Genomic DNA, 12,950 nt, shown 5'->3' with positions numbered 1-12,950 from the left:
AGGAAGGGGTGGACAGACACCTGGAGTGGGCTCACAATTGGTAAGTTTTTTGCATCAAACGCAGAAACACAACATCACACTACACACAACACATAGAAAACAATGTTCTGCAGACCACACACAGCAAACAAATGCCTACATCCAAAGACATAACATTTTTTGTTTTCTTCTCTAGTCTTCCCAATCTGGTGCTCGGCCAAGAGGTCCTCGCAGTGCCTCCCAGGGTCGTCGGCGACAGCAACACGGCGGTCACCAGCGTGTAAGTATAAATATTTTTGCTTTGTTTTTTTGGACTTTTTATTTCATTTCTTATGTGGAGGCTAATTATGTTATTTTTGTCTTTTTCTTTAACAGCCTTCACAGCGTGCTCCCGACTCTGACGGTGAGGATGGAGGACTCGATGTGGACCACCTCATCGATCTCGTCCGAGAAAGGGAGCCGCTCTGGAATATGGCTGACCGCCGCCACGCTGACCTTATCGTTACCCGACGACTCTGGGAGGAAATCTGTTCGCTCCTTGTGGGCCGCTGGGAGGACCTCGATGTTCGGGCCAAGATTACAGAGCGTAAGTATATACAGTACCGGTTGCTTGATGTAAACCAGTGTTTCCCGAACTCCAGTCCTCGTGGTCCCCACGGATCATGTGTTCAGGATTTCTATTTACTATGGAAATCCTGAAAACATGACCCCTGGGGACCATGAGGACTGGAGTTTGGGAAACACTGATGTTGTATACTAACCACTCCTTTCTCGTTTCAGGGAACAGAATTGTGAATCGGTGGCGGTCTGTGAGGGATCGTTTCAAGAAGGAGTTCAATAAAGAGATGCGGGCCCCGAGTGGATCTGGAGGACGCAGGAGCAAGTACAAGTACGCAGAAGCCCTGTCGTTCCTCCGGGAAACAATGGTCACCAGAAGGTAAATATTACACACCACATGTGAAAAAAAATGTTAGATGTAAATTTTTTTTTCAGCCAGGGCCATACCATGTCAGTATTTTAATTGTTTTTTTTTCTCTTTATTCCACAGCACGGTGAGCAGCACTCGGGAGCCTGCACGATTGGACCCTTCTGAGGCGATCCATGAGGAGACCGGCACCGAGGGACACTTCGACCGCCCCGGTACATCTGCACCTTCCCAGCCTTACCACACATTCGACCCATCTGTCCCATCCACCAGCACAGGAGCATCGTGGCCGCCTACATTACATGAAGCTGCTGGTGAGGAGATCGCTTTCCCTTTACCCCACCCTTCTGCCCCTGCCACCTCTAGTACACCTGCGGGTACTGGGCGGCAGCGGCAGAGGGGTCAGGAAAAGACTTATGCGCCAGAGTTCTTGCATCTGAATGCATCTTTCCAGAACTGTCTAAAAGTCTTGTCAGAGCAAATCTCCGCAGGCTATCAGCAGATCAACTCCAGCATTCTGGAGGTGAAGACACTTCTGCAAACCATGCATTCAGAAGCAAGAACTTCGCCAAACCACACCTTTTTCAGGTCTGTTGTGGAGCGCATGGAAACGCTCTCTCCTGCCCAGCAGATGCATGTAATGCATTCATGCCACGCTGCTCTCCAGCAAGTTACCTCCCAACCTCCTCCTCCCACCACAGTAGTTCCTCCACCTGCACCCCCTCCAGCCACTTTCCATCCTCCCCCTCCTATTACATCTACACCCCCTCCAGCCACTTTCCATCCTCCCCCTCCTATTACATCTACACCCCCTCCAGCCACTTTCCATCCTCCCCCTCCTATTACATACCATCCACCTCCCCAGCACCATCCACCTCCCCAGCACCATCCACCTCCCCAGCACCAGCAACCTCCCCAGCACCTGCAAACTCCCCAGCACCTGCAAACTCCCCAGTACCAGCAACCTCACCAGTACCAGACATCTCCCCACTTCCAGCAACCTGCCCCGTACCAGACATCTCCCCACTTCCAGCAACCTGCCCCGTACCAGACATCTCCCCACTTCCAGCAACCTGCCCCGTACCAGACATCTCCCCACTTCCAGCAACCTGCCCCGTACCAAACTCCTTCCCCATACAACTTGCCATCAACATCATCTGCTCCTACAGTCCCTGCCCAACCCTCCACTCCACCACCCACCACCTCTTCTGCTTCCCACATGTCCACCCATTCTGTAGTTTTTTCCACACCTTCACCTCTAACTGTTCCTTCCCCACCACGATCCCAGTCCTCTCTCCACACTCCCAGTGTCGAAGTGTCCCGCAGCCCCTACAGCAGTATTTCCACCACACACTACACAGATTTATAATGTGTGTATTTAAATAAAAATGACCAGTTTTATGGTTTCAGTTTTATAGTTTCAAAGTTTTATTAAACAAGTTTATTAAAATTTTAAAAAAGTTTACTAAAAAAAACATTTTTCAATAAAAGTTAAATTATTTTACACTGGTTGTCTGTCATTTCTTTCTGCGGCGAAAAAGGTTAAATACAGGGTATTTAAAAGGTGAAATGGTATTCAAAACTAGGTATATAACTGTGGGTAAATTTTAGCTTTTTGCCACAGTTGTGTTCCTGGTTGTGTTTGAAGCAAAGTATTTCACCTAAAAAGTTGTGTTTATTGTTGGTGATTTCCTAACAATGTACACAACTTTTGTTAAAAGGTGAAATACTTTGCATAAAACACAACCAGGTACACACCTGTGGCCTAAAGCTAAAAATAGAGACCATGACAAGATAGCCAACTTTGGTTGGCAAAGGTATATACTGTTGGTACAGAAGGTACACAAGTTTGGTTGGGCACAAATCTTTCACACTCTGTCATCCTGCCAGTGTACTCTGCCTTCAGGTGACATAAAGTATAGTGCAAAATTGTCCCTCATTACTGAAACCGTCACAGAACTTCTAGTGGTAATGTCATGGTAATCTTGCAAGGTGGTTTCTTCAGAGGTGTCCTCAATGGAAATGGGTTCCTTGCAGATAACAAAATTGTGGAGTACCACGCACGCTTTGATCACCTCGTCCACAGTTTCTGTCTTGAGGTTGATCGCAGTCAATAGGACCCGCCATTTGGCTGTCAGAATACCAAAGGTACATTCAACCATTCTTCTTGCTCTTGTGAGGCGGTAATTAAAAATGCGTTTTGGTCTTGTCAATCCTCTGCTAGAGTACGGTTTCAATAGGTGTTCTGACAGCTGGAAGGCTTCATCCCCTACACAGACAAATGGCATAGGTGGACCAGATGTTTGCGGCAGCGGTCTAGGTGGTGGGAACTGGAAGGTGTTTCCATACAGTTTACGCCCCATGGCAGACAGTTTGAAAACTTGAGAGTCATTGGAGCGGCCATAGGCCCCAATATCAACCGCAATAAATTTGTATTCCGCGTCAGCGATGGCCATGAGGACAATTGAAAAATATTTCTTGTAATTGAAATATTCCGATCCCGATCCAGCTGGCTTTACAATGCGGATATGTTTCCCGTCCACAGCGCCCAAGCAGTTTGGAAACTGACATATCTGTTGAAACTTGTCAGCAATTTCAATCCACCTCTCTGTTGTGGGCTCTGGTAAAAACTCTTCAGCTAAGGAGTCCCACAGTGCACGGCATGTGTACTTCACAATTCCAGATATGGTGGAAATCCCGAGTCTGTACTGGAAATGCAGTGACGAAAGGGATTCTCCAGTTGCAAGAAATCTGTGGGGAATTAAAAAACAATAAATTAGTTTAAAATCACAGCATTACATACCAAAACTGACCTATAACACTTGGAGATGCAAACTACCACCAACAAGATTGCAGTGAAAGTGTGCTCTGATGCGAGCATATCCAATAAATGTGGCTTACCTTAAAGTCACCATCAGACGCTCTGCGGGTGAAACAGAGAAGTGGCAATAGGTGTCCGATTTTCTTATGAGGTGTGCAATGCGCTCCACCAAGTAATCAAAATTCTCCATTTTCATCCTAACATATCCAAAAAATTTATCCGGGTTTCGTCTAAGGTCCATGCAGAGTGTAGAATAGACCCCACGCGTCATTCTCTTGGCTGTGATGGGGTGGATCCACAAACGTCGTCTACGATGCCTGATGCGCTGCTGTCTCGCTCTCTCCTTCTCCAGAACAATCACCCTCAAACGATTCGCCTCCGCTGTAAAATCCGCCAAATTCTTCAAAATATTTCCAATGACAACATCCATCTTCGCCAGTAACTTGCTCTTCTCTCCAACCTGCACTTTCTCCTCTACAACCTGTCAAAGAAGGGCTGTAGGAACATGCTATATATAGTTTTCCAGTAGCCAATCCCGTTCAGAAGGCCACAAGGGTCAATTTTAAAAACCGGATCCGGCGTAATCCGTCGAAAAACGGATAGAAAAACGGATGAACTGGATGAGACGGATCCGGTTTTGTCTGTCAAGAAAAAGACGGATCCGGCAGAAAACCGGATCCGTCACATCCGGTTTTACGAAACATTTGCCGGATTCGGCGTTCCGGCACGACGCCGGATCGCGCCTGACGCCGAAAACCTGATGTGTGAAAGTAGCCTAAGCCTGCTGTCCTGGCTGCCAAGCGTAACGAGTCAGCAGAAGCGTCCGCCATAAACGCAGCCGCACCACAGATCATGGGAACAGCGGCTCGTAATCTGTCTCTGGAGGCCTTTTGGTCTATTTGCTGGTCTAGTTGATCAATCCAGACCAGCATAGAACGGGCTGTGCAAATGCTGGCTATTGACGGCTTAAACGTGCCGGTAGCTGCCTCCCATGCCCTTTTCAGTGAGGCATCGGCATTACGGTCGAGTGGATCTTTTAGTACGCCTGCGTCCTCTACCGGTAAGGCTGATTGTTTTGAGGTAGAGGCGACCGCAGCGTCCACTTTCGGGACTTTAGACCATGTTGACAATTCCTCGTCACTGAAGGGGTACCTTCTCTTTGAGGCCGAGGGGAGATAACCTCTACCTGTTTCTCCCATTCTTTCTTAACCAGGGCTTTTATGGCTGGTATAACAGGGAAGGCTCTCCTCTTCCTATCAGTTAGTCCAGCAAACATTATTTCTTGCGTTGTTTGCAGCTCCCTTGTGTCTGTGCACCCGATGGTGTTTCTTACGGACTTAACTAAGTTGTCCATGTTCTCTAAGGAGAAATGCGAACGCCCCTCCATATCTGAGGAGGATGACAATGTGGATGCGTTAGAGCTATCAGAGATCACAGCCTCGTCAGAGTCTGAGCTGACCACAGTCGGTTTCTTAGTCTTAGTATGTGTAGGTGTACTACTAGACTGGGTTAGGGCCCGTAACTTCTGTGGCTGACGCAGATGCCTGTTTCGCAGTCTCATTAATGTATTTTTTACATAGCCTTTTTTTTTTAAGCCTGAGGAGGAGACGTAGCGAAGAGGGAGAGAGAGGTATTTGTCAGCTTGATAGGCAGAGAGTCGTCAACTCACCCAGAGAAGCTGTAGGTACCGAATCAGGAGGCTGAGACGGGGGCTTGTTGGCGTGGCTTCTGTCAGAGGAACCTCTGCCAGAGTGGTCCTTGGATGCCACCGTGTCACCTGCCGGGGGATGCATGCTCTGTCCTGGGGAAGACATGCTTGCAAGCTGAACACTCTGCAGCAAATTTTTTTTTTTTTGCTCCACCATTTTGCCGGTACCTCCACCCCCCCCCCTCGGGAGCACCTCCTCAGGGTAGGCGCGGCTAATTTGCACATGTTCGGCCTGGTATACAGCCGCTGAGCTGCGCCGCTGAATATCGTCCTTTTTTTTTCTTGCAGCGTCTGCGGGGAGGGGGCGGGGAGCGCTTTACATGCTTATGCGCGGTCTCCCGATGCTCCTGAGACCGCGCGTGCACCCTGCCGCTGGGGATTCTCCGGTGACCCGGAAGTTCCCCCTTGCCACTTCCAGTATTGGTGCTGCATGTGCGTCCTCCCTCTGGGCGCTGAAGCCATGGGAAACGGAGGCTGCATCTGTTCCCTCCGGTTCCGCGCTCCCACACGGACCGGGACGGCCATCTCCGGACCCCGGTGGCGTGTGTATATGCAGGAGAACCCCGGGCAGCCTCACCCGGACCCGTTGTTTCTGCCATCGCTGCTGCAGCTGTTCAGATGAGGAGGGAGCCGGATAACAGCACTCCCCCGTCGCTGCTTCTGGACCGGAACCCCTGCCGTTCCCACAGAGACTGCACAGGCGGTTCCTTGGCCCAGGTATGTCTGTAGAAGAATCCTGCTGTTTCCCACTGGAACAGGAAACCAACTGAGGAGGAGAGGCGGACCGCCCTTTTTTATCTCTGTAGGTTTCGTGTTCCTATGGGCGGATCCCTCTCTCCAGTGGGTGCTGTCATGGCGAAGGGTAAAACAATGATATTACTGTGGGGGGACTTATAATATGGAAACAATGATATCACTGTGGGGGGGTATATATATGGAAACAATTATATTACTGTGGGGGGGACATATAGTATGGAAACAATGATATCACGGGGGGGACATATAATATGGAAACAATTATATTACTGTGGGGGGGATATATAGTATGGAAACAATGATATCACTGTGGGGGGACATATAATATGGAAACAATGATATCACTGGGGGGGACATATAATATAGAAACAATGATATCACTGTGGGGGGACTTATAATATGGAAACAATGATATCACTGTGGGGGGCATATAATATGGAAACAATGATATCACTGTGGGGGGGACATATAATATGGAAACAATGATATCACTGGGGGGGACATATAATATGGAAACAATGATATCACTGGGGGGGACATATAATATGGAAACAATGATATCACTGTGGGGGGCATATAATATGGAAACAATTATATCACTGGGGGGGGTATATATATGGAAACAATTATATTACTGTGGGGGGCATATAATATGGAAACAATTATATTACTGTGGGGGGGACATATAGTATGGAAACAATGATATCACTGGGGGGGACATATAATATGGAAACAATGATATCACTGGGGGGGACATATAATATGGAAACAATGATATCACTGTGGGGGGCATATAATATGGAAACAATTATATCACTGGGGGGGGTATATATATGGAAACAATTATATTACTGTGGGGGGCATATAATATGGAAACAATTATATTACTGTGGGGGGGACATATAGTATGGAAACAATGATATCACTGGGGGGGACATATAATATGGAAACAATGATATCACTGTGGGGGGCATATAATATGGAAACAATGATCTCACTGTGGGGGGACATATAATATGGAAACAATGATATCACTGGGGGGGGTATATATATGGAAACAATTATATTACTGTGGGGGGCATATAATATGGAAACAATTATATTACTGTGGGGGGGACATATAGTATGGAAACAATGATATCACTGGGGGGGACATATAATATGGAAACAATTATATTACTGTGGGGGGGATATATATGGAAACAATTATATTACTGTGGGGGGCATAAAATATGGAAACAATTATATTACTGTGGGGGGCATAAAATATGGAAACAATTATATTACTGTGGGGGGGGACATATAGTATGGAAACAATGATATCACTGTGGGGGGGACATATAGTATGGAAACAATGATATCACTGTGGGGGGCAGATAATATAGAAACAATGATCTCACTGTGGGGGACATATAATATGGAAACAATGATATCACTGTGGGGGGACACATAATATAGAAACAATGATATCACTGTGGGGGGCATAAAATATGGAAACACAATGATATTAATGTGGGGAGACATAAAATATGGAACGCTTCACGAATTTGCGTGTCATCCTTGCGCAGGGGCCATGCTAATCTTCTCTGTATCGTTCCAATTTTAGTATATGTGCTGCCGAAGCGAGCACGATAGCCTTGCTGACTCACTCGGTATATATAGTCCAACGACTGATACAATGAAAACTTATGGCGACAATTATGATAACTGATTTCTCTCGGAGTTACTGATACATGATGCCGGTAACACTGTGTATGTGTCAATTTCCGTGGAGTTCACGTTATGTTTTGATACGCTTCATCTCTCAGCTTTCCGTGATGGATCATGGGAGAGGGAAATATGCAAACCTCTGTGACGTCATTGTTAAGCGCCGCCGCTCAGCCCAGGCTTGTTGCTGCTCTGCCGTTGGTCGGTGTGCCCCGGGCAGGACGCAGACAGCGGTGTGTCCGGGCAGTATCGCCCGGTCTCCCTTCCTTCCCCCCGCACTCGTCTCCTCCCCTCCGGCGGGCAGACTGTCACCATGGACGTAGCGTACATCTGTGAGTGGGACAGGAAGCCCCGCACCAGCCACTGCCCCTCCATCCCGCTAGTGTGCGCCTGGTCTTGCCGCAATCTCATTGCCTTCACCACGGACCAACGCAACGAGGAGGAGAAAGGTAACGCGGAGCGGCCGCTGCCCTGGTGGGGACGCATTGGGGGCTGCGGCTCTGGCAGCGGCTTTGTTTACATGGCAGGCACCTGACAATAAAGCTGATCCTTTCCCTAATGTGGTTGTCCAGTTAGTAGTGTTCTTCATTCCTAGGGGTGTACTAACTTATTGCTTTGTGGGGTCTGACCGCTGGGACTCGCTGGCATGGCGGGGAATTTCTGCCCACCATGGAAACCTCTCCCCGTTACCGAGGCTACGTGTCGCCGACCACTGTCGTCATTCTGTATGTGCTGCCCCATCAGTGTAGGACTCGGCCTCCCCATAGGGAGCGGGCGACTGCACCGCCCTACTCACTGGGGTCCAGGCTCCCCCATCTTTGGGGGTCCCAGTGGTCAGACCACCACTCTACTGTGGAGAAGTTGGGTCATCCCCTTTAACCCTGCGTCAGGCGCGGCTCTGGCGCTCCCGATTTCCTGCGCAGTAGCAGGCGCACATTAGAAAGCCGCCTGTAATATCTCACTTCTGGGCTCTGCAAGTATTCAGTGACCTTCATAGGGATGGAAAGAGAAGACACAAAATCAGAAACAGAATGTAATAACCATAAATGTAATACAACAATAAGTCCCCAAACTTCACCGCTACCCTGACACCCTCTTATGTGTAAGAAAACCCTACTGATTTCTACTAAATATCCATAATCTTTGCATTATTCATAAAGGGAGCAAAATAAACACTTGTGATGAAGAAGAAAAAAAACAGGACGAGTCTTCAGGCGCAACGAGCCCGAGATGCCACGGAGGTCTCACCAACTCTCCACAAGGACGGCGGTAACACTGAGGGAGGGTTTCAATCTTTCAGTGCGATCACAACAGCAGCCATGCAGGAGGGAGACCCATCGATGCTAGCAGCCATCTCAGCTAGATATGCTTCTGAGGACGCATATTTTAGCTGAAGTGTATTGTGGTGCAGAGACCTGCTGGCTCCCTGCACTGCAGTGCATGTCTACCATCCTGTCAGGTGCTGGCACCTGACTTTGGTGCGCCGGTCACATATCGCGCATGGTAGCGATGTGACACGAAGTCCATGGAGAGCTCACCAAAGTCAGCTGTAGGCCGCTGTGGTGGCTACCGAAGAAGATGCTGCACACTTTGAATGGGTAGGAAGAATCGTTTAAAAAAAAATGTCGGACAAGTGTAGCAGAATGGGGAACATTATTACTGGAGGTGGCCCAGTATGGGAGACACTATACCAGGAAGGGGCCCAAGATGGGGGACATTATTCCTGGAAGGGGCTTTTGGTTAGGGACATTATTACAGGATGGGGAACGTTATAGGACAGGGATGTTATTACAGGAAGGAGCTAGGATGGGAGACATTATTAAATGGGAGCGTTATACACGTATGTTTTTATAGGCTCTACAAAAAGCTACAAGGGCCCATACATCTGACCAACATGCAGGTGGGAGCCCACCTCCAAATTTTCAGCCCTTTAGACTCTAGATATGCCACTGGGTCTGCTGCTACTGCTAAGATTATTTGCTGGTGTAAGTCTACCTACATAGGGCCTCATTTATAAAAACTAAGAAAGCAGAGTAATTGCCTATGACTTATCATATTCAATCTTCCTTTGAAGATGAGAAAACGGTGACCAGGATGGTTATCTTAAGAAAGGTCTCCACCACGCCAACCTCCACTAATGGCCACTCAGGATGGACATTGCCCTGTGGTCCGTGTCAGGGTGACTAGTCATTGGAATAGAAGCTGTGTTACAAAATGAGCGGATAATGAAGGTTCGAGCTCCAATTTGGTTGTGACACAGTAGTTCCACATTGTACACCGTCTTTATATTGTATTCTCCATTATCTTAGTGATGTAAAGTAATGGCAGCAGTAATAAAAAGCAATATTTATCTGCATGGTTGTGTACAATTTTAATACAATGTGAACTGGAAAGTTAGTTTTTATTTATTTATTTTACAGGCACCTTCCAATTATACTCATCTTTTAAGTTGGAAGTAACACTTTTAAAGGTGTCTTAGATCTTAGAACTTGGCATATTCTTTAGTGTTTATTAGGTACAGGTTTTATCTTAAAGATACTGGTGGCATGTTGCTGGGGATCCTGTGTGGATATGCTATAAATGTTTAAAGGGGTTGTCTTGTGAACATCTCTGGTTGTAAAGTGAAGCAGCAGGATGGGTTCCAGATTGGCGCTCCAATCAGTCTCTATGGGACTGCCGGAAAAAGCCGAGCGCAGTGCTCATCAGCCCAATGGAGCAGGGGTAGAGCATGCATACGGTCCATAGGAATAGAAGTGCCCTATTCTGCCAATTAGTGTCTATACCAGTAGTCGAATTCCTACCCATTAAAAAGTTGTCAGCTGTCCTGCGGATAGGCGATAACATGTTTTCACTGGACATGTACGTTAATTCTCATTCAGACATTTTTCCGTTTTTCTTCGGACCAAGTATTGGCAAACCTGTCATTTTTACTGATTGCTAGGAGAAGCTTGAGAAACCTCCATCAGATTTTTTTTTTTTGCGTACTAGAAAAATAGTTAATAAGAATGGACATTAACAGAGTGCTGATTAAAAGCTTATGCGGGAAACTGATGGATTTTTTTTGTTTTGCCTTATGAAATAAAAAAGAGACTTCTGAATGAGTTAAAGAGAATCTGTCCGTAGGATTTCACACCCAAAACTATTTACACGTGTCGCTCTTTCAAGTACAAGACCAATAATAATTTGCTATGGCCAGTTCGTTCTTCCATTACTGAGAAATTGCACTAATTTGCCTATCAATTCAAATTTTTAAGTGCAAGTGGAGATGTCACTCCAGCTCTATTTTTGTCCAGCACTCAGCCTTTTCCTGCTTGACTGACCGCTTCTATATTTTGTCACTTTAGGCCAGAGCTGGGAAACCTTTTTTCTGCCAAGGGCCATATGGAATTTTATAAAAGTGTTAGGGTGCCGTATACAATTATTAACTTAAACATTAGCTATCTATATTTATTCAAACATTTAAATAACTTGCAACTCCTCCCCCCACACACAGTCTAGTGCAGCTCCCCCCCACACACAGTATAGTGCAGCTCCCCCACACACACAGTATAGTACAGCTCCCCCCACACACACAGTATAGTGCAGCTCCCCCCACACACACAGTATAGTGCAGCTCCCCCCACACACACAGTATAGTGCAGCTCCCCCCACACACACAGTATAGTGCAGCTCCCCCCACACACACAGTATAGTGCAGCTCCCCCCACACACACAGTATAGTGCAGCTCCCCCCACACACACAGTATAGTGCAGCTCCCCCCACACAGTATATAGTGCAGGCGCAGCTCCCCCAGTACACAGTATAGTGTAGCTCCCCCAATACACAGTATAGTGCAGACACAGCTCCCCAATACACAGTATAGTGCAGCCCCTGCACTACACACAATTATGCATGCACACACAATACTCAACCCTCCTCCTTATTCCCCACTCTGTTCCAGTCTTATCAGCCCCACTGCTGGCACAGCATGGTGCACGATGAAATGATGTCATCGCGCTCCCGCTGAGTCACAGAGGTGGAGTGATAGAAGAGGGAGCATCTGACGCTCACTCCTCCATCACTGCTTCCAACTGTATCGGCATCTGTGATACCGATAAGCTGAATGAGCAATGGGGGCTGCGTCGGGCCACATAGCGGCCGCGTGCAGTGCAGCTATTAGAATTAAAGGGCCCGTGGCCAAAAAAATGGGCAAAGTGGCTGCGGGTCGCATATGACCCTTGGGCCGACGTTCCCCACCCCTGGTTTAGGCAAAGGAGCCATCAGTGAAGCAGGAGGAGGCGGTCCTGGGAGAGAAATAGAGCTGGATTGACAGATGTCAGCTACCGTAGTCATTTCCATATCTATTCAAATGCTGATTTCTCAGGAAGGGACTGGATATCTAAAGGTGTTGGTGGATATGGCTTTGAAAGAGTTAAATGTGCATGCAGATAGTTTGTGGTGTTTTCCACCGTGCTTTGTGTAGTTGGCTGCAGCCATACTTAGTTTTCTGCTTGACTTAGTTTTGTACTGTACAAAGGCCAATGGTTGGCAGCTGCAATTGTTTCAGATAGGGGGCAAATTATTACTGCGGACTAAAAGGAAATGGCTGGGAGCACTGCAGTAGAATGGCGAGAGAATTAACAGGCACATGTTGTGATTGTATTATACTGCAAATCCCTTACTCAAAACCCTCCAAGTAAGTTGTATTATGATTTTGTTTGTTTTGTTTCCCATTGAAGATCTTACACACATGATTCACATCCTGGACACAGAGCATCCTTGGGATGTCTACTCCATAAATTCTGGCCACCAAGAAGTCATCACTAGCTTGGAGTGGGACCAATCTGGTAGGTGATGGCAAAATGTTGTTTTTTTTCTTAAATGTAGAGGAGGGGATTAACCCCTTGCTTTGTAAATGTCTTTTTTTTGTTTTTACATATAATGAATTGGGCTCTTGATGGTCATACTGCATTTTTTGTTTTACAGTAGTAAAGAGACAAAAGTGAAAGCTAGTCTCTTAGAGATGAGTGTATAGAAGCTAGTATGTATATGTTCTCAGCAGTGTCTTTATTTG

At 47.0% G+C, this 12,950-nt stretch overlaps 1 protein-coding gene and 1 non-coding gene across 2 annotated transcripts in view; one reads left to right on the top strand and one right to left on the bottom strand.

Moving 5' to 3' along the window:
• Positions 1-7,712: 7,712 nt before the first annotated feature.
• LOC141054381 (U6 spliceosomal RNA) lies at positions 7,713-7,819 on the bottom strand. Its single transcript, XR_012221415.1, has one exon. It is a non-coding gene; the product is annotated as a U6 spliceosomal RNA (small nuclear RNA).
• A 213-nt stretch (positions 7,820-8,032) lies between these two features.
• The window catches only part of MED16 (mediator complex subunit 16), a 37,877-nt gene continuing 32,959 nt past the window's right edge, over positions 8,033-12,950 (top strand). The window contains exons 1-2 of the mRNA XM_073546884.1: positions 8,033-8,345; positions 12,616-12,723. Of these exons, the coding sequence (XP_073402985.1) occupies positions 8,210-8,345; positions 12,616-12,723 (244 nt within the window). The 5' untranslated portion in view covers positions 8,033-8,209. The remainder of the gene's footprint in view (positions 8,346-12,615; positions 12,724-12,950) is intronic.

The sequence above is a fragment of the Dendrobates tinctorius genome, unplaced genomic scaffold (genome assembly GCF_039654945.1).
Source record: "Dendrobates tinctorius isolate UK_male_01 unplaced genomic scaffold, ASM3965494v1 ptg000011l, whole genome shotgun sequence".
NCBI classification, from domain to species: domain Eukaryota; kingdom Metazoa; phylum Chordata; class Amphibia; order Anura; family Dendrobatidae; genus Dendrobates; species Dendrobates tinctorius.
This window is presented reverse-complemented; position numbering and strand designations above follow the sequence as displayed.